The sequence below is a fragment of the Agelaius tricolor genome, unplaced genomic scaffold (assembly GCF_023055355.1).
Source record: "Agelaius tricolor isolate 1412-34295 unplaced genomic scaffold, bAgeTri1.0.p SCAF_55, whole genome shotgun sequence".
In the NCBI taxonomy this organism is placed as follows: Eukaryota; Metazoa; Chordata; class Aves; order Passeriformes; family Icteridae; genus Agelaius; species Agelaius tricolor.
Genome location: NW_027269315.1, coordinates 1,497,222 through 1,524,059, shown reverse-complemented (window position 1 = coordinate 1,524,059; position 26,838 = coordinate 1,497,222). Strand labels below are relative to the sequence as shown.

The following is a 26,838-nucleotide window of genomic DNA, read 5'->3' as shown; positions in this document are numbered from 1 at the left end:
CATCCTGCCATGGTGCCCCCAGTGCCCAGCGTGGGAGTTTGGGCAGCTCTTAGGTGATAAAATAGCTTTACACTTTATTAAATATATTAAATCTTAATCATTAAATAGTTATGTGGCAAAGCTGGTTCTGCTGAACGTCCCATCCTGGTCATGTCCAAACATCTCCAAGCATGGGGTGGATTTTGGGATGGTGAGGAGCAACGGGGGATGAAGCTGGCCGAACCAAAACACCTCAGAAAAACACCAAAATATTGGCAAAGAGCAAAGAGGGCACTTCTTTGGCAAGGGGGGTGCTGGCTGCTGGAATTGATGACCTTAAAAATCATCCTAAATGCCTTTGTGATCTGTCCCCTCGGGGCTGGAACGATCATCCTGACGCTCAGACCACTCTGGACGCCGGCAGCTCCTCATTTTTTGGGATCCCCACAATCCAGGGTGCAGATCCAGGGGGGTGCTGCCCTTGTGCCAACCTTTGCCAGCGAAACCCATCCCTCCTCTAGCGGGCACCGCGGCTCTGCCGGGGAATTCCTGCCAGGGCCGGCCGGGCGGGTCCGGGCAGCTCCGCCCGGATGGAGCCGGCGCTGGGTGGGTGCCCCTGGGGCTGGGGGCGGTTCTGCCCTTGGTGTCCCTCAGGCTGGGGTTGGTTCTGCCATCGCTGCCCCTCGGGTGCCCCTGGGGCTGGGGGTGGTTCTGCCCTTGGTGTCCCTGGGGCTGGGGGCGGTTCTGCCCTTGGTGTCCCTGGGGCTGGGGGTGGTTCTGCCGTCGCTGCCCCTCGGGGTGGGTGCCCCTGAGAGCTGGGAGTGGAGTGGTTCTGTCCTCGGTGCCCTGAGGGCTGGGGGTGGTTCTGCCATCCGTGCCCCCAGAGCTGGGGGTGGTTCTGCCATCCATGCCCCTCGGGATGGGTGCTCTGAGGGCTGGGGGTGGTTCTGCCTACAGTGCCCCCAGAGCTGGGGGTGGTTCTGCCCTCGATGCCCCTCGGGGTGGGTTCTCCCAGGGCCGGGGGTGGTTCTGCCATCCGTGCCCTGAGAGCTGGAGGCGGTTTTGCCATCGGTGCCCCTCGGGATGGGTTCTCCCAGGGCTGGGGGCGGTTTTGCCATCGATGCCCCTCAGGGTGGGTGCCCCTCAGGCTGAGGGTGGTTCTGCCATCGGTGTCCCTCAGGTTGAGGGTGGTTCTGCCATTGGTGTCCTGAGGGCTGGGGGTGGTTCTGCCCTTGGTGCCCCTCAGGGTGGGTTCTCTCAGGGTTGGGTGTGGTTCTGCCATCCGTGCCCCTCAGGGTGGGTGCCCCCAGGGCTGGGGGTGGTTCTGCCCTTGGTGCCCCTCGGGGTAGGTGCTCCGAGGGCCGGGGGTGGTTCTGCCATCCGTGCCCTGAGAGCTGGGGGTGGTTCTGCCGTCCGTGCTACTCGGGCTGGGGTTGTTTTGCCATCGATGCCCCTCAGGGTGGGTGCCCCTCAGGCTGGGGTGGTTCTGCCATTCGTGCTCCTCGGGATGGGTTCTCCCAGGGCTGGGGGTGGTTCTGCCATCCGTGCTACTCGAGCTAGGGGTTGTTTTGCCATCGGTGCCCCTCAGGGTGGGGGTGGTTCTGCCATCGGTGCCCCTCGGGATGGGTTCTCCCAGGGCCGGGGGTGGTTCTGCCATCCGTGCCCCTCAGGCTGAGGGTGGTTCTGCCATTGGTGTCCTGAGAGCTGGGGGTGGTTCTGCCCTCGATGCCCCTCAGGGTGGGTGCCCCCAGGGTTTGGGGTGATTCTGCCCTTGGTGCCCCTCGGGATGGGTTCTCCCAGGGCTGGGGGTGGTTCTGCCATCGGTGCCCCTCAGGCTGGGGGTGGTTCTGCCATCCGTGCCCCTCGGGATAGGGACCAGCTGCCATCCCCGTCGCGCCGGTGTCGGATGACGGATCCAGGGATATTTTTAAGACCGGGTGGAAGATTCCTCCTTTGGTGTTTTTTTTTTTTTTCCTATTTTTTTTTTCGTGTTTCCAAATTCAACCATCTCAAAGGAGGAGCGGGAGAGGCAGGAGCTGCGAGCGAATCCCCTGTGCGAGCGGAGCCACCCCGTCCCCGGTGCCGCCCGTCTGAGGCTCCGGTGTCCGGTTCCCGGCGCTCACTGCTCCAGTTTTGGCTTCTCGGCGGAATTGCTGAGCTTCTTCAAGGTCTTTTTAATGCGCAGGGCGGTGAGACGAGCCGAGGGGCTCTGGTACCAGCACTCCTTCATGATCCTCGCCAGCGCCGACAGAACCTGAGGGGGAGGCACAGAAACAGGGATAAATGTAAGGGTTTGATGGGCAGTGTGAAAAACGCCAATCATTTGGTTGTAAAATTTAAAAAAATTTAATAGTAATAAAATGGTTGTAAAAATAGTTAAGTAAATAGATATAGTTATAAATATAATTATATATTTAAATATATATAGTTTATATATAAATATAAATAAATATATATATAGTTACATTTAAATATATTTAAATATAACTATATATAAAATATATATAGTTAATATATATAGTTATATATATAATATATATTTATTACATTATATTATATATATTACATATATATAATATAAAGTAATAAATATATATATAACTATATATATTAACTATATATTTTATATATATATGTATATATAAACACATAAATGTATTTCCTTTATTTAAACATATATATTAAAATATCTATTATTTAAACTATTTTATTTTAATATATATTTTAAAATATAAATATAATTTTATATATATATATATATATATATCTATATATATATATATATATATATATATCTTTGTTTTTATTGTCTCATATTGTCCTAATCCAAATTCTCCAAATTATTATTACTCTAATTATATTAAAGAGTTATGGATGTCTGGGTACCTTTTCTGGGAAGCATAAGCCCGAAAAGGACCCACATTAACAGAAGATTCACCCTTAAAAGCAATGGCCTGTTGCATATTCATACACCTCATGCATGATGCATAAATTCCATTCAAACACAGGATTCTGGCTGGGCAGTGTCAGCTTCTTCCTCTGAATCCTGAGGTGTCTTCAGCACTGATCGAGGCGGGAATGTGAAAAATGCCAATCACTTGTTTTTAAAATTTTAAAAGTTTCATAGTAATGAAATGGTTATAAAAATAGTAAGATAATTAGAGTAATAGTAATTTGGACAATTTGGATTAGGACAATATGAGACAACAGAAACAAAGAGTTACAGACAGTCCAGGTACCTTTTCTGGGCAAAATAACCCCAAAAAAGGACCCACATTAACAGAGGATTAACCCTTAAAAGCATCAGCCTGTTGCATATTCATACAGCTCATCCATGATGCATAAATTCCATTCAAACACAGGATTCTGGCTGGGCAGTGACAGCTTCTTCCTCTGAATCCTGATGGTGTCTTCAGAGCTGAGCAAGGTGGGAAGAAGTTTTGTTTCTCCTGATAATGGAGCAATAAATTCTCTTTCTCTGAAAGATTCAGGTGTCCTGTGGCTGCTATCTCGGTGTGAGTCCTTTCTTTAAAAAAACGTATCTTACATAGCATAGTTTTGTGAAAAATGTGTATTTTATGATTGGCTTTTTGCAAATATTAAATTGAATATGATATGTGTTGTGTTAGAAAGTGATGCTGTATTAATTCTCTTAAATAGTGTGTTAAATATAGTTTTAGGTTGTAAGATAATTTTAAAATAGAAACTATGCTGTGTAGGATATTTCTTTTTCTAAAGGAAGGACTCGCAGTGAGATAGCAGCCACAGGACACCCAAATCTTACAGAGAAAGAGAATTTATTCCTCCATTATCAGGAGAAATGAACTTCTTCTTGCCTTGTTTGGGCAGGACGATGCCACTAGGATTCAGAGGAAGAAGCTGACCCTGCCCAGGCAGAATCCTGAGTTTGAATGGAATTTATGCATCATGGATGAGCTGTATGAATATGCAACAGGCTGTTGCTTTTAAGGGTTAATCCTCTGTTAACATGGGGCCTTTTTCGGGTTTATTTTGCCCAGAAAAGGTACCTGGACTGTCTGTAACTCTTTGTTTTTATTGTCTCATATTGTCCTCAATCCAAACTGTCCAAATTATTATTACTCTAATTCTATTACTATTTATATAGTAATAAAATATTACTAATAAATAGTAATATTTAATATAGTAATAAAAAGATACTATTTATATATACTAATAGTAATAATTAATATATAATGTATAATTATTATATTATATATAAAATTTATACTATTTATACTATTGGTATAAATTATATATAATTAATATATATAATTTATACTAATAGCAATAATTAATATAGTAATAAAAATATACTATTACTATAGTAATAAAACATTACTATAAAAATAGTCATAGAATTAGAGTAATAATAATTTGGACAATTTGGAATTTTTGGCCCATTTTATTACTACTAAACTTTAAAATTTTTAAAAACAAGCGATTGGCATTTTTCACTTTCTATTTTAACATCTTATAACCTAAAACTATATTTAACACACTACTTAAGAAAATTAACACAGCAAAAATTTCTGACATAACACATATAATAATAAATTGAATATTTATGGATAGACAATAATAAAATACATATTTTTTCCCCAGGTAGCAATGGGTGGGGCTCACCGAGTCGGAGAAGAGGCGGTTGGGGATCACGGGGGTCTGCTGGTCCACACACACCACCTTCTTCATGTCCTCGAAGCTGGGGTCGCTGGGCACGGCGTCGAAGAAGGGCGGCCGGTACTCCTCAACAATGCCTGTGGGACAGGGGGACAGCGAGGGTTAACGCCATCCTCATCCTCACCGTCATCCTCCATCCTCACACTCATCCTCACCGTCATCCTCCATCCTCACACTCATCCTCATCCTCCATCCTCACACTCATCCTCACCGTCATCCTCCATCCTCACACTCATCCTCACCGTCATCCTCCATCCTCACCCTCACCCCCATCCTCACCGTCATTATTATCCTCATCCTCACCCCTCATCCTCACCCTCACCGTCATCCTCATCTTCATCCCACCCCTCATCCTCACCCTCACCGTCATCCTCATCCTCATCCTCCATCCTGACCCTCATCCTCATCCTCACCCCTCATCCTCATCCTCATCCTCACACTCGTCCTCACCCTCATCCTCATCGTCATCCTCATCCTCCATCCTCATCCTCACCCTCTGCTCATCCTCATCCTCACCGTCATCCTCATCCTCATCGTCATCCTCACCCCTCATCCTCACAATCATCCTCATCCTCACACTCATCCTCACACTCGTCCTCATCCTCATCCGCATCCTTCATCCTGACCCTCATCCTCATCCTCACCCCCATCCTCATCCTCACACTCATCCTCACCACCATCCTCACCCTCATCCTCATCTTCATCCTCATCCTCACCCTCATCCTCATCCTCATCCTCACCCTCATCCTCACACTCATCTTCATCCTCATCCTCACCCCCATCCTCACCCTCGTCTTCATCCTCATCCTCATCCTCACACTCATCCTCACTCCCATCCTCATCCTCACCTCCATCCTCACCCTCGTCTTCATCCTCATCCTCACCATCACCCTCATCCTCATCCTCACCCCCATCCTCACCCTCACTGTAATAAACGTACAACTTTTACAAATGTTGGGTGTAGGAATGTGCCCCCTGTTGACAGAGTGACCAAACTGTCCTTGGTCTCCTTAAAAAGGAAAAAAGCCCAGAAGTTTCTTTCCTCAATCAGCAAAGAAGACACCTCATAGGACCTGAGGGATTCACCTCAAACTTAAGGAGAGCCAATGGGACAGGAGCCAAAAAGTTCCACCTGAGCAATTCATTAGAAAAAGAAGAGAACAAAAGAACTGATTGCTTTTGTGGGGTGCTTTACCAGGAGCAAAACCCTCGACTTTTCTGTATAGAGAGATTTGTTATTTTGCCTTTTATGAAAACTTTTCTGTTTCCAGCACTGCCACAGAAGCCATCCTGCTGATTTTATGCCTTCTGAGGTAGCTGAGCTATCTTGGGTGTGAAACAGATCTCCAAGAGCTGATGAGACCTGACTCAAGGAGACCCTTACATCAGTGGAGTTTGGTTTTTTTCTCTCTTGCACCCAGCTCAGGTTTTCTCTATAAAAAGTTTTATTACTTTGCCTTTTATTAAAACCTTTTTGTTTCTAACACCACCACAGAAGCCATCCTGCTGTTTTTATGCCATCTGAGGTAGCTGAGCTATCTTGGGTGTGTGGATCTCCAAGAGCTGATGAGACCTGGCTCAGGGAGACCCTTACATCAGAGGAGTTTGCTTTTTCCCTGTTGCATCCAGCTCGGTTTTTCTCTATAAAGAGCTTTGTTATTTTGCCTTTTATGAAATTTTTTCTGTTTCCAGCACCACCACAGAAGCCACCCTGCTGATTTTATGCCACCTGAGGTAGCTGAGCTATCTTGGGTGTGAAACAGATCTCCAAGAGCTGATGAGACTTTTCTCAAGGATTCCCAGCTTTCAATCATGGGCTGCTGCAGGGTCCCTGGAGCTGCTCCCTGCAGCATCAGCCCCTGGGCTGTGCCTCTCCTGGGCACAGGGGGTGGTGGCTCTGGTGTCACCGGCGGCTCCAGCACCAGCCCCACCACCAGGATCATCACCCACAGCAGCCCTCGGCACTGTGGCCACCTCCCCTCAGCACCTGGTGGCCAGCCTGCCAGCTGGCCCAGCTAATCCCGATTTAATTCTTGCATATGTCCGTGTCCCAGAGGGATTTCATGGCTCTGCGAAGCCCCGAGCCCCCAGCAGCTCCTGCACCCCAAAACCTCAGGGTCCCCTGGGGTTCCCCCCATCCCCGATGCCCCGGAGAGTGAGGGGTGCTGGAAGGGTTAAACCCAGCCGGTTGAAGGTCATTCCTACGCAAGGCTGGGGTGATTCGGAGTAAATGTGTCATCCGAGGGAGCCCTGGGGACATAAATGAGATTATCCCGGCCAGACTGCGCCTGGGGGGACCCTCCCACCCCACCCGCCAGCGCCCACCATTTAATTAACATTTAAATGGACTTTGCCGTGAGGAGCAGCGCTGGCCAGGCTGCCCCAATTCCGTTCATCCCCAGCTCGGGGGGACCCTTGCCCTTGTCCCAGTCCCGATTTCCCGAGCCAAACCCGGCGGCCGGAGGTCCCGGCCGTGGCCGCTTTCCAGGCAGCGCTTGAAGCCGCTTGTTTTCTAATCAGCGCTGAACAAACAAAGCACTGATTGAGCCTAATGGGCCCTTTAATCAGGGAGCCGGGTGCTGACACTAGATTACAGTGTTTATAATTTACAGCTAATCTTCTGGGCGAAGGAAAAGAGGGGAAAAAAAAAAAAGAAAAAAAAAAAGGAGGAGAGAAGGAGGGAACGGAGGAGGAGCCGGGGCCGGGAGCTGCTCACCGTTCACCACCGTTCTCCGGGTGATCTCCCAGAGCACCAGCCCGTAGGCCCAGATGTCCGTTTTCTTGTAGGACTCGAAGCAGTCGGTGCGGATCTGCTCGCTCAGCACCTCCGGGGCCATGTAGCGCTTGGTGCCCACGCGGGGGTTGTTGCCAATGTCCAGGTAATCGCTGCCCTGGGAGTGCATGACGGCCAGCCCTGGGGGCACAGGTCACAGAGGCATTTAGGATGATTTTTAAGGTCATTAATCCCAGCTATAAAATGCTGGGATAACGGCCCCGAGCAGTGCCGTGCTGGTGCTGCATCCATGGGGCTCAACATCCCTGAGGTCCCAAAACCCCAGGATGCCACATCCTTGTGGCACCATCACCCCGGGGCACCTCATCCCTGGAATGTTCCATCCCCGGGGTACCACATTCCCAGAGCATCACATCTGTGGGGTTCCACAGCCCTGGAGCACCATGTCCCTGGGGTTCTACATCCCTGGGGTACCTAATCTCTGGGGTATTTAATCCCTGGAGTATCTCATCCCTGGGGGTACCTCATCCCTGGGGGTACCTCATCCCTGGGGGTACCTCATCCCTGGGGTGCCTCATCCCTAGGGCACCACATCATTGGGACACCTCATCCCTGGGGTACCACAGCCCCGGGGATTCCTCATTCTTGGGGTGCCTCATGCCTGGATACCTCATGCTCAGGGTACCTCATCCCTGGGGTACCATGTCCCTGGATTCCTCATCCCTGGGGTACCTCATATTTGGGGTACCTCATCTCTGGGGTACCACATTCCTGGAGTACCACACCCCTGGATTCCTCATCCCTGGGGTACCACATCCCTGGGGTACCTCATTCTTGGGGGTACCTCATCACTGGGGTATCACACCCCTAGGATACCTTATCCCTGGGATACCACACCCCCAGGGTACCTCATCCTGGGGGTATCTCATGCCCAGGGAAACTCATCCTTGGGATACCTCATCCCTGGGGTACCTCATCCCTGGATTCCTCATCCCTGGGGCACCACATCCTCGGGGTACCACACCCCCAGGGTACCTCATACTTGAGGTACCTCATCACTGGAGTATCTCATCACTGGGGGTACCACACCCCTGGATTCCTCATGCCTGAGATGCCCCATCACTGTGGTACCACATCCCCAGGGCATCCTTGGGTGCTGCAGCCCTGGGTATCACCACCCTGGGATTTCATACCCCTAAATGCCACATCCTTGGAGTACCTCATCCCTGGATACCTCACCACTGGGGTACCCCATCCCTGGGGTACCTCATCCCTGGGGTACCTCATCCCTGGATTCTTCATCGTTGGGGTATCACAGACCCGGGGTACCTCATTCTTGGGGTGCCTCATCCCTGGATGCCTCATGCTCAGGGTACCTCATCCCTGGGGCACCACATCCCTGGGTTCCTTGTCCCTGGGGTACCACACCCCTGGCTTCCTCATTCTTGGGGTGTCTCATCCCTGGGGTACCCCATCCTTGGAGAAACTCATCCCTGGGGTACCCTATCCTTGGGGTACCTCATCCCTGGGGTACCACACCCCTGGATTCCTCATCCCTGGGGTACCTCATCCCTGGGGTACCACACTCCTGGATTCCTCATCCCTGGGGTACCTAATTTTTGGGGGTACCACCCTCCACCCCTCCATCTCACCCAGGTCTGCGATGCAGCACTGCCGGTTGCTTTTCACCAGGATGTTCCTGCTCTTCAGGTCCCGGTGGGCGATGGCAGGTTTGCCCTGAGTGCCAAAAATCTCCACGTGGAGGTGGACGAGGCCGCAGATGATGGAGGAGGCCAGGCCCAGGCAGGTGTCCACGTCCAGGGCTGTCCTCTGCAGGAAGTCGTAGAGGGAGCCGTTCTCGTGGTAGTGCGTGATGAGCCAGAGCTGCGTGCTCGAGTTCCTGGAGGTCATGTCAGAGGCGATGAAACCTGGCCAGGGAGAAACAGCTGGGGTCAGGGAACAGCTGGGGAACAGCTGGGGAACAGCTGGGGTCAGGGAACCTGGGAAACAGCTGGGGAACAGCTGGAGTCAGGGAACAGCTGGGGAACAGCTGGGGAACAGCTGGGAAATACCTGGGGTCAGGGAACCTGGGGAACAGCTGGGGAACAGCTGGGGTCAGGGAACAGCTGGGGAGCAGCTGGGAAATACCTGGGGTCAGGGAACCTGGGAAACACCTGGGATCATGGGAAACACCTGGGATCAGGGAACCTGGGAAACAACTGGGAAACAGCTGGGGACACAGACTCTGGGAAAGACCTGGAATCAGGGACCCTGGGACACAGTTGGGATCACAGATCCTGGGAAACACCTGGGATCAGGGACCCTGGGAAACACCTGGGAAACACCTGGAAAACACCTGGGAAACACCTGGGATCAGGGACAGGGAGAAACACCGGGGACCCTGGGATCAGAGAGCCTGAGAAATGCCTGGGGACACAGACCCTGGAAAACACCTGGGATCAGGGAACCAGGGAAACACCTGGGATCCTGGGAAACACCTGGAATCATGGACCCTGAGAAACACCTGGGACCCTGAGAAACATCTGGGATGCTGGGAAACACCTGGGATCAGGGAACCTGAGAAACATCTGGAGACACAGACCCTGGGAACCACCTAGGACCACGGGAAACACCTGGGAAACACCTGGGACCTGGGAAACATCTGGGATTGGGGAACCTGGGAAACACCTGGGAAACACCTGGGAAATACCTGGGACCCTGGGAAACACCTGGGATTGGGGAACCTGGGAAACATCTGGGATCAGGGACTCTGGGGAAACATCTGGGATCAGGGTCAGGGAGAAACACCTGGGGACACAGGCCCTGGAAATCATTTGGGATCAGGGAACCTGGGAGACACTTGGGATCAGGGACTCTGGGAAACACACGGGATCAGGGACCCTGTGAAACACCTGGGATCAGGGACCCACCCCGCAGGTGCCCGCTGTTCCCAGCCCTCCTGGCTCACCCAGGATGTTGTCGTGCCGCAGCAGGACGGTGTTGTAGATCTCCGTCTCGCGGAACCACGACTGCTCGTCCCGCGAGGAGAAGATCTTGACGGCCACGCTCTCGCCGTGCCACACGCCCCGCCACACCTCGCCATAGCGCCCTTTACCTGCCACAGCCATGGCATCGCCTCACCCAGTGCCCCCAGGACCCGCTGGGAGCACCTGGATCCCGTGTGGGAGAGCCCTGGAGCAGCTCGGGGGTCCTTGGCCAGCATCTCCTCACCCACCCAGCTGCTCCCTCCTTCCCTCCCCAGGCAGCAGGAAAGGGGAAGAACTTGGGGTTTGTCCTAAATTGCAAGATAAGTGTGAATTCTATTGCCATCTGTCAGAGGTGGGGCAGTTAACGTCTGTTAATTGGGCTGTTAACTCCTGTTAATTGGGTAGTTATCGTCTGTTAATTGGGCAGTTATCCTCTGTTAATTGGGCAGTTATCCTCTATTAATTGGTCAGTTATCTTCTGTTGTTTGGGCAGTTTTCTTTATCTCTTTCACAGCCAACCCTCCCCCCCAGGAGATATCTTCTGTTAATGGGCCATTAATTAATAATTATCTTCTGTTCATGGGCCATTAATTAATAATTATCTTCTGTTCATGGGCCATTGAATGTCCCCGCATGGCTGATAAAATTCCATCATCCCACTGGGAGATGCTCTGCCCAGGGGGAGGAGCCAAACATTCCTGCCTGGATAGAATCTGAGATTTCAAACATTCCCACCTGGATACAATCTGAGGTTTCAAACATTCCTGCCTGGATACAATCTGAGGTTTTGGGACACCAGGACAGCTTTTTCCCCTTGCATTCCCAGAGGAGCATCTTTCTGCTGCCCTGCATTGCCAGAGGGAGCCCAGGCCCATCTCCAGCAGCCCTGGAGCTGCAGAGGAAAACTCCCCCCTTGTGCAGGATCCCTGCTCCAGCAGAACCACAGCTGGCACTGCAGGAGGGCTGAGCCCCCATGGGATGGGGCTGTGCCACCACCCTGACACACAGGGGGGCAGGGCCTGCTGTCACTCTGGCAGTGTTATTTTGTATTACTGCATTGTTTATTTTATTTTTATTTTCTTCCCTAATAAAGAACCGTTATTCCTGCTCCAATATCTTTGCCTGAGAGCCCCTTAATTTCAAAATCAAAATAATTCAGAAGGAGGAGGTTTCCATTTTCCATTTCAGGGGAGGCTCCTGCCTTCCTCAGCACACACCTGATTTTCAAACCAAGACTGGGTTGCTGCTGGGTTTTGGCTGACACGGCTGGGTCCAAGCCCCTCCTGGCTTTGGAGCTGTGGTGCCAAAACTCCAGCATCAGCTGGGGGTGGCTGGGGCAGCTGAGACATAAACTTTAAGGAATTTGGAGATTTTACAGAAGCTAAGCTTTTAGTTAGAGATAAACTTTGAGTTAATTGAAATAAATGGGTAGGCCTTGATGAAGTTAAGAGTTAGTAGTTAATTAATAATTGATTGCTTGTCAGCACAATGTTTGGTTAGCTGGGTTTCTAATGGAGAATATAGAAACTGATAAATGGCTTTTAGGAACATCAGACAATTGTAGGGCTCCTCTGTTCTGAAACCAATTGAAGACGGGGAATGGGAGTTCTACCAAGGGTTGATTTGTCAGATTTGCATTGAAAGGGTAGAAAGGTCAGAATGAGGAAGACTTCATTTACTTCCTCATTTTGGGACCCCTCCCCATGAAAGGGACCCCATTTCAAGGAACAAACTGCACATGCTTAATGGCTTTTGAACTAATTACATTATGGGGCGGGGAATGGGATGTACCAGAGTTATGAATTTGTATTTGTATTTTGGGTATTCAATACTTGTATTGAATTGATATCTATGGATATCAAAATCCATAGCTCAATATCCATATTGGGAATGGGATGTACCAAAGTTATCAACATGTGTTTGTATTTTGGGTATTCAATACTTGAATAGATAAAAGGACTCTGTAATCAACTGTAAATTGCAGTGTGTTTTAAGGAATTATCCCCAAATAAACATACACTTTCTAACTTTAGACTGTTAGAGAGATTTTGTCCATCACAGTTGGATATTGGTACTAGATCAATATCCATGTTTGGAATGGGATGTACCAAAGTTATGAATATGTATATGTATTTTTGGTATTCAATACTTGCACAGAAAAAAGGACTCTGTAATCACCTGTAAATTGCAGTGTATATGTGGGAGTTATGCCACAATAAATATCCACTTTCTAACTCCAAACTCTTAGAGAGTTTTTGGATATTGGTACTAGATCAATATCCATGTTGGGAATGGGATGTACCAAAGTTATCAATATGTGTTTGTATTTTGGGTATTCCATACTTGTATAAACAGAAGGACTCTGTGATCACCTGTAAATTGCAGTGTGTTTTTGGGAGTTATCCCACAATAAACATCCACTTTCCAACTCTAAACTGTTAGAGAGTTTTTGTCCATCACAGTTGAATATCGACACTAGATCAATATCAATATTTTTAAATAATCCACATTTTTTAATATCCATATTTTTTAATAAATCCTCCTTAATTTTAATAAGCCTCCTCTCCTTACCCACACACTCCATGAGGGTGACCTGCCGAGCCACCGTCCTCTGGACAAGGAAAGGCAGCCCAGAACCGCTGCCCGTGGTGCAGTCGTCGTTGAGCAGGTCCTGCACAAACACGGTGACCACGGGGTCAGCCTGGTGGCCATCCCCACACACACCTTGGGGACATTTGGGGTCCCTCACGGGGCTCACCCACCTCTAAGGTGCTGTCTCCCATCATGGATGCCTTCAGCATGAGGTCTGTGTCACCAAAGTCGCTGTGCTTGTGGCGCTGCTGGGCCACCTTCCAGCAGAAGAGCGCCGTGAGCGCCGCGAGGATGAGGAGGGAGAGCAGCGGGACGAAGATCATCAGGAGGAGGTTGGGTAGGGAAGGCGTCGTTACCAGGGCATCTTCTCCTGGGTGGGGGAAACGAGGGTGTGGCATTCACATTCTCTGAAAAAAATCCCTCCGCCCAGGATTTATCTCCTGGGAAGCTGAGGAGCCTCAGAGAAAAGGAAAACAACTCTGATCTCATTTGATTCTCCTGTGTTTTGCTCATGTGGAATGTGTTTGGAGGTTGTTTCATTGGATTCTGGTGTGAATTGTTTTGACCCTTTGGCCAATCAGGGCCAAGCTGTGTCAGGACTTTGGAGAGAGTCACAAGTTTTCATTATTATCTTTTTAGCATTCTGTAAGTATCCTTTCTCTATTCTTTAGTATAGTATAGTTTAATGTTCTTTAATATAATATAGTATTATAAAATGATAAATTAGCCTTCTGAGAACATGGAGTCAGATCCATCATTCCTCCCTGCCACGGGGGTCCAGGACACGAACATCAGACACCACCCAGCCCCTCCAGGACCTTCCCAAGCCCTCCATGCCCACTCTGATTCCCTGTTTCCCTCAGCTGAGGTGACACTTCCCGAGCTGGAACCATTCTCCAGGCAGCACAAAGAACTTTTAATTCTATTTTAAAAAGGGCCTTTCCTGTGGCATTCACATTCTCTGAAAGAATTTTTTTTGCTCAGGATTTATCTCCTGGGAAGCTGGGGAGCCTCAGAGAAAAGGAAAACAATTCTGATCTCATTTGCTTCTCCTGTGTTTTGCTCATGTGGAATGTGTTTGGACATTGTTTACCCACAGGTGATTGTTTGATTGGGTTTCTGATGTGAATTGTTTTGACTCTTTGGCCAATCAGGGCCGAGCTGTGTTGAGACTCTGGAGAGAGTTTTGAGTTTGAGAAATCTCAACATGAGTTTTCATTACTAGATTTTTAGCATTCTGTAAATATCCTTTCTGTATTCTTTAGTTAGTACAGTATTCTTTAATATAATATAGTATAATAAAGTAATAAATTAGCCTTCTGAGAACATGGAGTCAGATTCATCATTCCTCCCTGCAAATACAAAACGAGGGGTGGAAAGGTGAGGGTGACCTGGGAGGATAATATAATATAATATAATATAATATAATATAATATAATATAATTTCTTTAACTATTATTTATTATTTATTTTATTATTATATATTTTATTTTATATATATATGATATATATAATATCATATTTATTACACTATATATTATATTACATTACATTACATGATATTACATATTATTATATCATATCATATCATATGGTATCATACCACACCATATATATTATATTATATTATATTATATTATATTATATTATATTATATTATATTATATTATATTATATTATATTAATACAATAATAAATTAACCTTCTAAGAACATGGTGTCAGATTCATCAATTCCTCCTTCATCCTGGGGACCCAACCACATCCCCAGCCCCGTGGGCAGCTCATCCCCTGTCCCCTGTACCTTGCAGGAAGATCTCCAGCTGGGCGTTGCACATGTGGAAGTTGCAGCACCTCATGCCGTACTGCTCCGTGACGGGCGTGTGGCAGTGTTCCAGAATGTTCTGGGAGAAGCATCCCCGGTGCTGGGTGATGGTGCCCTCCTCCTTCCTCTTGCTGACGAAGCACACCTGGCCCGTGCAGTTGGGCTGGCTGCAGTGGGGCACGTCACAGGCACACAGCAGCTCCTCTGCGGGCACCAGGAGGGGACACTGGGTCACCCCACTGCCCACCCGGGAGCTCTGGTGGCTTTGGGGACAGGGACATTCTCCTAAAGGCTCCAAATTAGGAGAATGAGTGGCTTGGGACCGTCAGAGAAGGAGGGGAAGGCTGCTGTGGGTGCTCAACTCATGCTGGCACCTCCCAGAAAATCTCCTGCTCCCAGTTGGGCTCCAAATCCCAGCCCTGAACCTGGGGGTCTCCTGTGCCCCAAGAGGCTCCATGGGACGGGCTGTGCCTGCCTGGGATAGATCCAGCCCAGCAGCTGGGATTAACTGGGATGCACTGGATTACCACACACAGGGTCACATCCTGCCCACAAAATCCCAGGGGATTCACAACAAACAGGGTCACATCCTGCCCACAAAATCCCAGAGCACATGGGGCACCTATGGGAGCCCGGGGCGAGATCAAAAGCCCCAAACGCAGCCTGTGCCTTCCCAGTGGGTGTTTTGGGATCTGGGTGCCAAACCCAGGGTCTTTCCTGGAGTTTCTCCTGACTTCCCTGAAGTTGCTTTCCCATGCCATGGTGGCTCAGATGGCAGCCACGCTCCCAAATTCCTAATTTAGCTCTGCCCTTTTGCACAGAAAATATCCCTCCTGGAATCAGGGAGTTCAGCGTGAGGGCAGCCAGACATCCGGTGGTGAGGGGACAGTGAGGGGACAGCGAGGGGGTGGCTCTGGTGGCCATCCTGCACTGCCTGTCCCCCTGCCCAAAGGCTGCCTGTGCTGTGGGGTGCTGCTGGGGCTGGTTTGGGCTTGGTGGCTGTTGGGAAGGATGAAAGTTTGACAAGAAAGTCTCACAGATATGTGTGCTTAGCAGAAAGATTTTCAAATGTTGAGTCTGGTGAAAGAATAGAGATGGAAGCAAGTTTTGATATAGAAGAAAAGAATTGCTGAGCCAGTCTCACTGGATAACTAAGGAGGCAAAGGGTGGGTTAATTAGAGGGGTTTTTATGGCTTAGAGCAAAGGATAAACCCACCCCAAACAAGAAGATGTTTTTACTAAGCAGAAAGAGAGCACAGGCAAACAAGGCAGCAAATGTGGCAAGTAGAAAAAAGGTCTCAGAATTTTCCACTGCAAGAAAACTGAAAAACAACTCCTAGCTTAAACGGTAATGCACTAACTTTTAGTGATTGGAGAAGAGTAACATGAATGTGGTAATTATAGTAGTTATGATAGGCTGTATGTAAAAGTAAAGGTATAGATTGGTTCTACTGTATTAAGATGCTCAGTAAAGAACAGTATAAAATGCATTGGAACCAAAAGAAAAGTATAAAATGCATTGGAACCAAAAGAAAAGTATAAAATGCAATGTAACCAAACCCAAAGGGTGTCCAGGCCTAGCTGGAGCTGACAGCTGTAGGCACAGGCTCTGTCACCCATGACCCTGGACTGCTGTGACCTCTTAGATAAAACAAACTGCATTTTGGAGAGCTGCCTGGAGTCCCACATCCCTCATTTAGGCTCTTCCAGGTGGCCCCATGGGCTGGACAGGGACCTGGTGGATGGAGACTCATCCCCCCAGCGAGCTCTGCTGCTCCTCCCTGGCACAGCCACGTTAACCTGGACCTCCCTGCAAGAGCACCCAGTCCCAGGGCACCTGGTGCCCCCCGGGATGCTGAGCAGCTCCTCCTGCTTCCCACCAACACCATCATCATCATCATCATCACCACCAGCCCTGGGAAAACCCAGATTTTTAGTATGTGGTACCAGCCTTTCCCTGTGGAAGGGGCTAACAGCAGGCCTGTCAGCTAAAAGAGTGAGAAGAAGCTGAGAAGCAAGAAGCTGATAAGGAGCTCTCTCTAAGGCTGTGACCAAGAAGACTGAAAGAAGTGAAGAACTGAAGAAAGATAAGAGAACTTTGCAGCTGGACGAAGGATTTTTAGGAAGTTATTTGAAGTCACTGTAACTTTTCACCGATAGTGTTATGGTGACTGATTGTAGCCAATAATTAACGTAGAAAAAGCATAAACAATTGAAAAGTGTACTAAAAGCCAGCCATGTTCAATAATAAAGAGTTGCCATCTGAGACTGCTCGTGGTCTCTGCTTTGTGTCGTGACCTCCTCGACAGCGACATCTCCCCACCTCCCCTCTGGTGACAGCAACACACTTGATCAACCACAATTAATTAAGCTGGGATCCTCTCCGGGGGATGGCTCACCACAGTCCCTGAGGAGCCCAGCTTCCTCCCTGGCTTTTATTTTGGGCAGAGGTGCTCCCAAAAGCCGAGGGTTTATTTTAACTCGTTGTCACCCCATTGGCACTCACCGGCTGCAAAGCTGAAGGACAGGGTCATCAGCGCCAGCACCACCCGGCCACCAGCCCCACACGGCATCATCCTGGGGAGAGAGAGGGGGCTCAGAGCAGCCCTGCACCCCCAGAGCCCATCCCCAACCATGGGGGCTTTGGGAAGGGATGGGCATTGCAGAATTCAGGCACGGACAGAGTGAGGTAAGATGTGTTTGGCTCCGGACATCCTGGGCACGGCCCTTCCTGAGAACAGATCCCTCCCAAGCTCGGGGGACCTCCCTGGCATGCTGTGGGTGCCACTTGTGGCCCCACAGAGCTCAGGAATGTGCTGGAACCAGGTCCTTGCCATGTCCATGCAGCCCAAAGCTCCTTCCTTTCTCCCAGTGATCCCCACACCGGCACCGCCTGTTAAATTCACATTCTCTGGAAAATCCCTTTGCCCAGGATTTTCCTCCTGGGAAGCTGAGGAGCCTCAGAGACAAAGGAAAACAATTCTTATCTCATTTGCTTCTCCTGTGTTTTGCTCATGTGGAATGAGTTTGGAGATTGTTTACCCCCAGGTGATTGTTCCATTGGATTCTGATGTGAATTGTTTTGACTCTTTGGTCAATCAATGTCAGGACTCTGGAGAGAGTCACGAGTTTTCATTATTATCTTTTTAGCATTCTGTAAGTATCCTTTCTGTATTCTTTAGTATAGCATAGTTTAATGTTCTTTAATATAATAAAGTAATAAATAAATAATTTAATAATCAATACATAAATAATAAGTAATATAATAAAGTAATAAATTAGCCTTCTGAGAACATGGAGTCAGATCCATCATTCCTCCCTGCCACAGGGGTCCAGGACACGAACATCAGACACCACCCAGCCCCTCCAGGACCTTCCCAAGCCCTCCATGCCCACTCTGATTCCCTGTTTCCCTCAGCTGAGGTGACACTTCCCAGGCTGGAACCATTCTCCAGGCAGCACAAAGAATTTTTATTTCCATTCTATTTTAAAAAGGGCCTTTCCCGTAGCATTCACATTCTCTGAAAAAATCCCTTCACCCAGGATTTTTCTCCTGGGAAGCTGAGGAGCCTCAGAGAAAAAGGAAAACAATTCTTATCTCATTTGCTTCTCCTGTGTTTTGCTCATGTGGAATGTGTTTGGAGATTGTTTACCCACAGGTGATTGTTCCATTGGCTTCTGGTGTGAATTGTTTTTACTTATTGGCCAATCAGTGTCAAGCTGTGTCGAGACTCTGGAAAGAGTCACAAGTTTTCATTATTATCTTTTTAGCATTTTGTAAGTATCTTTTATTCTTTAGTATAGTTAGTAAAGCATTCTTTAATATAATATAGTATAATAAAATAATAAATCAGCCTTCTGAGAACATGGAGTCAGATTCATCATTCCTCCGTGCCAAATACGCTTCCAAGGGTGCTTCACATCCTTTGGAATGTGTTTGGAGATTGTTTCATTGGATTCTGCTGTGAGTTGTTTTGACTCTTTGGCCAATCAGGGCCAAGCTGTGTCAGACTCTGGAAAGAGTCATGAGTTTTCATTATTATCTTTTTAACATTCTGTAAGTATCCTTTCTGTATTTTTTAGTATAGTTTAGTTTAATATTCTTTGTCAGAATCCAGGACATCCCTCTGGCTGCCCTGGATGGCTCAGAGTCCCTGGCACAGAGCCCAAGACCCTGTGCCTTTGATTTTGGCCCATGGAAAAAATGACCAACCTATATGAGGAATTACAAGCCACAAAAGTTGAAATAAAATGATAGTTAGTTTGTCACAGGGTGAAAAGTACAATTTTGAGGTTTTTAGAATGGGGGCTTGAGGTCCCAAGATAAAGGAATTTAGGTGTGCCTTATCCTTCTTTCTCCTTCTTCCTAGCCTCCAATTTCTAAGTGATGGTGGCACTTTTAAATTAGTTTAGAGTAGGAAAACACTGTCTAACATAAGTGATAAGTATTGGAAAATAATTGTAAATAAAGTACACGTAGTTTTTAGTATAAAAGATGACACTGCCCTGAAGGTGGGCAGTGTGCCACTGACTGACCTGCTGAACCTCAGCAAGCCAAGGAAAAAATGTCACAAATAACAGAAAATAACCTTGAAAACCAGAAAAAAAAAAACTGACTCCTTTTACTGTTGCCAGGCTGAGAAAAGAAACTCTCTGACAGATCTTGGGGTCAGCCAAAACGACAGAGACCCCAGTATAATATAGTATCATAAAATAATAAACATAATAATATAATATAATATAGTATCATAAAATAATAAATATATTAATATAATATAATATAATAAAATAATAAACATTATAATATAATATAGTATCATAAAGTAATAAATGTATTAATATAATACTATATAATATAGTATCATAAAATAATAAATTAGCCTCCTAAGAACATGGACTCAGATTCCTCATTCCTCCCAACGTCGAGGCACCCCACAAATACAGAGACCGCTGAGAATTCTTTAATATAATATAGTATCATAAAATAATAATATCATATCATATTATATCATATCTTAATAAATTAGCCTTCTGATACATAATATAGTATCATAAATATATTATCATAAAATAATAAATTAGCCTCCTGAGGACATGGAGTCAGATTCCTCATTCCTCCCAACATCGAGGCACCCCACAAATACAGAGACCCCTGAGAATTCTTTAATATAATATAGTATAATAAAATAATAAATATATTAATATAATATAGTATCATAAAATAATCATATCATATCATATCATAATTAATTAGCCTTCTGATATATAATATAGTATCATAAATATAATATAGTATCATAAAATAATAAATTAGCCTCCTGAGGACATGGAGTCAGATTCCTCATTCCTCCCAACATCGAGGCACCCCACAAATACAATAACTCCCTGCTGCTCCCAGGGTTCCTGCTCCATAAAAACACAGCCCTGCTGATGCCACAGCACTGCTGGGGATCCCAAATTTGGGAAAACCTTCCTGTGGGATGGAGCCCAAATCCCCCACACCACGAGCCGGGTCTCCCTCCTGGGGCTGCTTTTATGTGCACAGCTTATCAATGACACAAACAGAGGTGCTGGGACAGCCAAAAATTCCTTGCTGAGCCTTTGGGGGAGGGAAGTTTGGCTATTTTTAATCTTCCTTTTTATATTTTTTTTTTATTTTTCTCTTTGTGAAAGAGCCATTTGTGCCAAGGCAAACACGGCCATCCCCCCCAGCCTCACAACCCCGGCCCCTCCTCGGCTCATTCTTCGTGTTCCCGACATAAACATGGCAAAAGGCTCCGTTTCCTGCAATTGAAGAGCCCAGCCCAGGGCTGCTGGGACAGGAATCAAGATTGTTTAGATCCTGCCCTTGATGGGGAAGCGCAGTCACGCAAGGCCGGCACACGCGGACGTGGCTGACCCCGGCAGGCCCCAGCCCTGCTGAAATCGGCCTTTTCCTCCCCAAAATAACTCACTCGGTTGTGGCTCGAGGGGAGGAAAGAGTGGGAAGATCAGTGAGAAAATCCTGGGTGCTGGGAATGGAGGGCAGGTCCTTGGTGGGGGAGTGATGCCAGCTGATCCTAACCGAGCCTGTCTGGGCCAGGTTCAGCTTTGGTTTAAAATCCCAACTCTCCCACAGCTGGGCTAGGATCTGCTTTGGTTTAAAATCCCAACTCTCCCAGAGCTGGGCTAGGATCTGCTTTGGTTTAAAATCTCAGCTCCCCAAGAACTGGGCTAGGATCTGCTTTGGTTTAAAATCCCAACTCTCCCACAGCTGGGCTAGGATCAGCTTTGTTTTAAAATCTCAGCTCCCCAAGAACTGGGCTAGGATCTGCTTTGGTTTAAAATCCCAACTCACCCAGAGCTGGGCTAGGATCAGCTTTGTTTTAAAATCTCAGCTCCCCAAGAACTGGGCTAGGATCAGCTTTATTTTAAAACTCAACCCCTCTAGAGCTGGGCTAGGATCAGCTTTGTTTTAAAATCCCACCTTCCCCAGAGCTGGGTTAGGATCTGCTTTATTTTAAATTCCCAACTCTCCCAAAGCTGGGTTAGGATCTGCTTTATTTTAAAACTCAACCCTTCTGGAGCTAGGATCAGCTTTATTTCAGGATAGCTGATCCTAGGTCTAGGATCTGCTTTATTTTAAATTCCCAACTGCCCCAGAGCTGGGCTAGGATCTGCATTATTTTAAAACTCAACCGCTCTGGGGCTCGGTTAGGATCTGCTTTATTTTAAAATCCCAACTCTCCCAGAGCTGGGCTAGGATCTGCTTTATTTTAAAATTCCAACTTCCTCAGAGCTGGGTTAGGATCAGCTTTATTTTAAAATCCCAACTCTCCCAGAGCTGGGCTAAGATCTGCTTTATTTTAAAACTCAACTCCTCTGGAGCTAGGCTCGGTTCAGCTTTATTTTAAATTCCCAACTCACCCAGAGCTGGGCTAGGATCTGCTTTATTTTAAAATCCCAACTCTCCCAGAGCTGGGCTAGAATCAGCTTTATTTTAAAATCCCAATTCACCCAGAGCTGGGCTAGGATCAGCTTTATTTTAAATTCCCAACTCACCCAGAGCTGGGCTAAGATCTGCTTTATTTTAAAATCCCAATTCACCCAGAGCTGGGCTAGGATCAGTTTTATTTTAAATTCCCAACTCACCCAGAGCTGGGCTAGAATCTGCTTTATTTTAAAACTCAACCCCTCTGGAGCTGGGCTGCTGATTCCTCACCAGCACCGCATTTCTTGCAGTCCTGAGAGCTGCAGGATGTGTGATTTAAAAGGGAAGCTGAGCCTCCCAGGTGGTGAATTCCCTCCCTGGAGCCACTTCCCCAAAATCCTGAAGCATGAGACAGCTGCAGGATATTTGCCATCAAACACAAAGCAGGCAGGGCCTCACCCAAACTCTGCTGTGCACCAAACATCCCATGGATTGTTGTTGTTATTGAGAGCAAACCTTAATCCAGAGCTGTCCCTGGCATCCCACAGGAAAAACATCCCAGGAAAGGCACAAACCAGTCCTGGCATTCCCATCCCTGTCCCTTCCTTCCTCTTTTCTCATCAGGAACTGCAGCTCATGGGCATCCAGAGCATCTCACCCTGCTTGCCTGAGTGCTGGTTTATATTCTCTGGGAGTTGTAGCATCAGGAGAAGGAAAAAAAAAACCAGGGGAAACCTATGGGATGGGACATGGGTGCTGGAAGGGAGCTGTGCTGCAGCTCCAGGGTCTGGAGCAATCCCTGGGGAAAGGAAATTTCCAGTTTGAGGGTCTGGAGCAAACCCTGGGGAATGAGAATTTCCCAGCTCCAGGGTCTGGAGCAAACCCTGGGGAAGGAGAATTTCCCATTTCCAGGGTCTGGAACAAACCCAGGGCAAGGAGAATTTCCCAGTTTTAGTGTCTGGAGCAAACTCTGGGGAAGGAGAATTTCCCAGTTTGAGGATCTGGAACAAACCCAGGGGAAGGAGAATTTCCCAGTTTCAGGGTCTGGAGCAAACATTGGGGAAGGAGAATTTCCCATTTCCGGGGTCTGCAGCAAACCCTGGGGAAGGAGAATTTCCCATTTCCAGGGTCTGGAGCAATCCCTGGGGAAGGCGAATTTCCCACCTTGAGGGTCTGCAGCAAACCCAGGGGAAGGAGATTTCCAGTTTGAGGATCTGGAACAAACCCAGGGGAAGGAGAATTTCCCAGTTTGAGGATCTGGAACAAACCCTGGGGAAGGAGAACTTCCCATTTCCAGGGTCTGCAGCAAACCATGGGGAAGGAGAATTTCCCACCTTGAGGGTCTGGAGCAAACCCTGGGGACGGAGAATTTCCCAGTTTCAGGGTCTGGAGCAAACCTTGGGGAAGGAGAATTTCCCATTTCCAGGGTCTGCAGCAATCCCTGGGGAAGGAGAATTTCCAGTTTGAGGGCCTGGAACAAACCCTGGGGAAGGAGAATTTCCCATTTCCGGGGTCTGCAGCAAACCCTGGGGAAGGAGAATTTCCCAGTTTGAGGATCTGCAACAAACCCTGGGGAAGGAGAATTTCCCACCTTGAGGGTCTGGAGCAAACCCTGGGGAAGGAGAATTTCCACTCCATGAATGTGTACCACACAAAGAGAGCAGCAAAACCCACTCAAGAGAGCAGCAAAACCCACTCAAAAGAGCAAAATCCACTCAGGAGAGCAGAACCCACTCCAGGGAGCAGCCAAACCTGCTCAGGTTCTCAGAGGGCTCCAGTGGGAAGGAGCTCCAGGTTGGGGCTCTCCCCAGCTTGGTTTAAGGAGATGGGGCCTCTTTAAGTGACCATTTGGGTCTTTCTTGCCTTTCTCTTCCCGTTTTGGGCCACCCCAATCTCAGCCTCCCACTTCTCCCTCCATCCCCGCCTTTCTGCCTGCTGGTTTTTGGCAGAAAAGTGATTTTATACATTAATAATTTTAATGAGAGGCCTGGGATTTGGCTGTGCAGCAGGGGAGCCCTGAGGTGGCACATTCATGCAGGCCCTGATAGCAGAGCTGTCAACTTTCCCTCATTTTCACCCATTTTTTTTTCAAAATACACCCAAATTCCCCGTTTCCATGTCAATCCCAACCTTTCTGCTGTGGTTTTTTATTATTTCAGTAAATTATTTCAATACATTATTTTTATTATATCTTTAGCAAGGACCTGGGCACAGATCCTGCTGCCACCACACTGAGGTGAGCCCTGATTTGTGCTCCTGGCCCTAATTCCATCCTCTCTAACCCTGATATCAACACCACAACCCCACAGAACACAAAGGAAACGGGGCCAAACCCTGATTTTGGGGGTGAAGCCCTGAGCTTGGGGCAGCCCCAACACCATGAGGAACCCAGTTCCATCCTCTCTAACCCTGATATCAACACCACAACCCCACAGAACACAAAGGAAACGGGGCCAATTCCTGATTTCCCTCCTTTTCCCCACATCTTTTCAAAATACACCCAAATTCCACATTTCCCACGTTGATCCCAGTCTTCCAGCAGCAAATTTTTATTATTTCAGCTCTTTTAGCAAGGACCTGGGCATAGAACATGCTGCCACCACACTGAGGTGAGCCCTGATTTGTGCTCCTGGCCCCAATTCCATCCTCTCTGACCCTGATGTCAGCACCACAATCCCACAGAACACAAAGGAAACGGGGCCAAATCCTGATTTCCCTCCTTTTTCCCCACTTCTTTTCAAAATACACCCAAATTCCCCATTTCCCATGTCAATCCCAGCCTTCCTGCTGCAGTTTTTTTATTATTTCAGCTCTTTAGCAAGGACCTGGGCACAGATCCTGCTGCCACCACACTGAGGTGAGCCCTGATTTGTGTTCCTGGCCCCAATTCCAGCCTCTCTAACTGTGATATCAACACCACAACCCCATAGAACACAAAGGAAACGGGGCCAAACCCTGATTTTGGGAGTGAAGCCCTGAGCTTGGGGCAGCCCCAACACCATGAGGAACCCAGTTCCAGCCTCTCTAACCCTGATATCAACACCACAACCCCATAGAACACAAAGGAAACGGGGCCAAACCCTGATTTCCCTCCTTTTTCCCCACATCTTTTCAAAATACACCCAAATTCCACATTTCCCACGTCGATCCCAGTCTTCCAGCAGCAAATTTTTATTATTTCAGCTCTTTTAGCAAGGACCTGGGCACAGATCCTGCTGCCACCACACTGAGGTGAGCCCTGATTTGTGCTCCTGGCCCCAATTCCAGCCTCTCTAACCCTGATATCAACACCACAACCCCATAGAACACAAAGGAAACGGGGCCAAATCCTGATTTCCCTCCTTTTCCCCACTTCTTTTCAAAATACATCCAAACTCCCCATTTCCCACGTCAATCTCAGCCTTCCAGCAGCAAATTTTTATTATTTCAGCTCTTTAGAAAGGACCTGGGCATAGAACATGCTGCCACCACACTGAGGTGAGCCCTGATTTGTGCTCCTGGCCCTAATTCCAGCCTCTTTAACCGTGATATCAACACCACAACCCCACAGAACACAAAGGAAACGGGGCCAAACCCTGATTTTGGGGGTGAAGCCCTGAGCTTGGGGCAGCCCCAGCCCCTCTTCCCCACTCACCTCCAGCACCCAGGTCCTGTGGGACCCCCTGGCACTGCCCAGCCCTTGTTGATCCCAACCTTTCTGCTGCGTTTTTTTATTATTTCAGTAAATTATTTCAATACATTATTTTTATTATATCTTTAGCAAGGACCCGGGCACAGATCCTGCTGCCACCACACTGAGGTGAGCCCCTGGCCCCAATTCCAGCCTCTCTAACCCTGATGTCAGCACCACAACCCCATAGAACACAAAGGAAACGGGGCCAAACCCTGATTTTGGGCATCAGCCAGGAGGGAAGCCCTGAGCTGGGGGCAGCCCCAACCCCATGAGGAACCCAATTCCATCCTCTCTAACCCTGATATCAACACCACAACCCCACAGAACACAAAGGAAACGGGGCCAAACCCTGATTTTGGGGGTGAAGCCCTGAGCTTGGGGCAGCCCCAACCCCATGAGGAATCCAATTCCATCCTCTCTAACCCTGATGTCAGCATCCCAAGGACTTGGGGACAGATCTTGTTGCCACCACACTGATTCGTGCTCCTGGCCCCAGTTCCATCCTCTCTAACCCTGATGTCAGCACCACAACCCCACAGAACACAAAGGAAACGGGGCCAAACCCTGATTTTGGGGGTCAGCCAGGAGGGAATCCCCGACCCCATGAGCACCTGGCTCTCCCCCACTCACCTCCAGCACCCAGGTCCTGTGGGATCCCCTGGCACTGCCCAGCCCTGGGGGCCTCTCCCAGGCACGATCCCGCTCCTGGATCCGCCTCAGCTTCGCTCCTGAGCCCCAGCTCCGAGGATCTTCATGGATCTGCTCCCTTCCCACCAGCCATGCTGCCACCCACGGCCGTGCCCGTCCCGCTGGGGCAGGGATTGTCACGATTGTCACCCTTCCCCTGCCCGCAGGGGCCCCGGCTTGGCCACCCCCTCTGTCCAACGCAGCCGTTTGGCAGCTGCTCTGCGGTCTGGATGTGGGAGAAGTCAAAAAAATGTTTCTTATTACTGCCTCTTCCTGCCTGGCTTGTCTCCACCACTCCCAGCTAATAAAGCATTTCCTATTGCTGAGCACACAGCCACCAGCAGCCTCCCTTCCTCCCGCTCACCGGGCCCCAGCTCCATCCTGGCTCCCTTGACTCCCTCCCCGAGCATTTTCCCACCCCAATTTCCCACTTTTTACGGCAAATTCCACCCCACGGCACGGAGGTGGCCGTCAGGACTTCACCCCCAGCATCATCCCCCGGGTGCTCAGCAGGAGCACAGCTTGCTCGGGTGGGGATGGAAGGTTCTAGAGAGGTGCTGTGGGAATGGCCTTGGCCTGCTCGGCCGCCCCTCCCTGGCTATTCCAGGCCGGTTATTCCCAGAAATTCCAGGGTGCAGTGCTGAATGAGGCCTTTCTTGGGAGGCCTAAAAACAGAGGCTGGACAAAATTAAGATAATAAAAAGCAGTTATCTAATTATTTATTTATTTATTTATTTATTATTTATCTATCTATT

At 48.3% G+C, this 26,838-nt stretch overlaps 1 protein-coding gene and 1 long non-coding RNA gene across 3 annotated transcripts; one reads left to right on the top strand and one right to left on the bottom strand.

Moving 5' to 3' along the window:
- The first annotated feature begins 611 nt into the window (after positions 1–611).
- Positions 612–2,249, top strand: LOC139604850 (uncharacterized). The gene is made up of 2 exons (XR_011684114.1): positions 612–1,017; positions 1,329–2,249. It is a non-coding gene; the product is annotated as an uncharacterized lncRNA (long non-coding RNA).
- Positions 1,893–26,336, bottom strand: ACVRL1 (activin A receptor like type 1). 2 transcript variants are annotated; one of them, XM_071456088.1, is made up of 10 exons: positions 26,027–26,336; positions 17,320–17,390; positions 14,793–15,017; positions 13,161–13,360; positions 12,970–13,069; positions 10,380–10,526; positions 9,064–9,339; positions 7,394–7,591; positions 4,624–4,754; positions 1,893–2,233 (listed from the first exon to the last, which is right to left on the bottom strand). In XM_071456088.1, the coding sequence occupies exons 2-10, from the start codon at positions 17,387–17,389 to the stop codon at positions 2,099–2,101; spliced, it is 1,482 nt and encodes a 493-aa protein (XP_071312189.1). In that variant the 5' UTR covers position 17,390; positions 26,027–26,336; the 3' UTR covers positions 1,893–2,098. The 2 variants fall into 2 exon arrangements, with proteins under 2 accessions (XP_071312189.1, XP_071312190.1); XM_071456089.1 differs by lacking the exon at positions 26,027–26,336 and adding an exon at positions 25,358–25,374.
- Between the last annotated feature and the right edge of the window lie 502 nt (positions 26,337–26,838).

Coding starts and splice junctions, on each gene's coding strand:
- ACVRL1 (XM_071456088.1), bottom strand. CDS start 17,389: ATGATGCCGTGTGGGGCTGGTGGCCGGGTGGTGCTGGCGCTGATGACC. Junction 15,018..17,319: donor GTCCTTCAGCTTTGCAGCCG/GTGAGTGCCAAT, acceptor TGGTGCCCGCAG/AGGAGCTGCTGTGTGCCTGT. Junction 10,527..12,969: donor CACCCTCATGGAGTGTGTGG/GTAAGGAGAGGA, acceptor TGGCTGTGGCAG/GTAAAGGGCGCTATGGCGAG.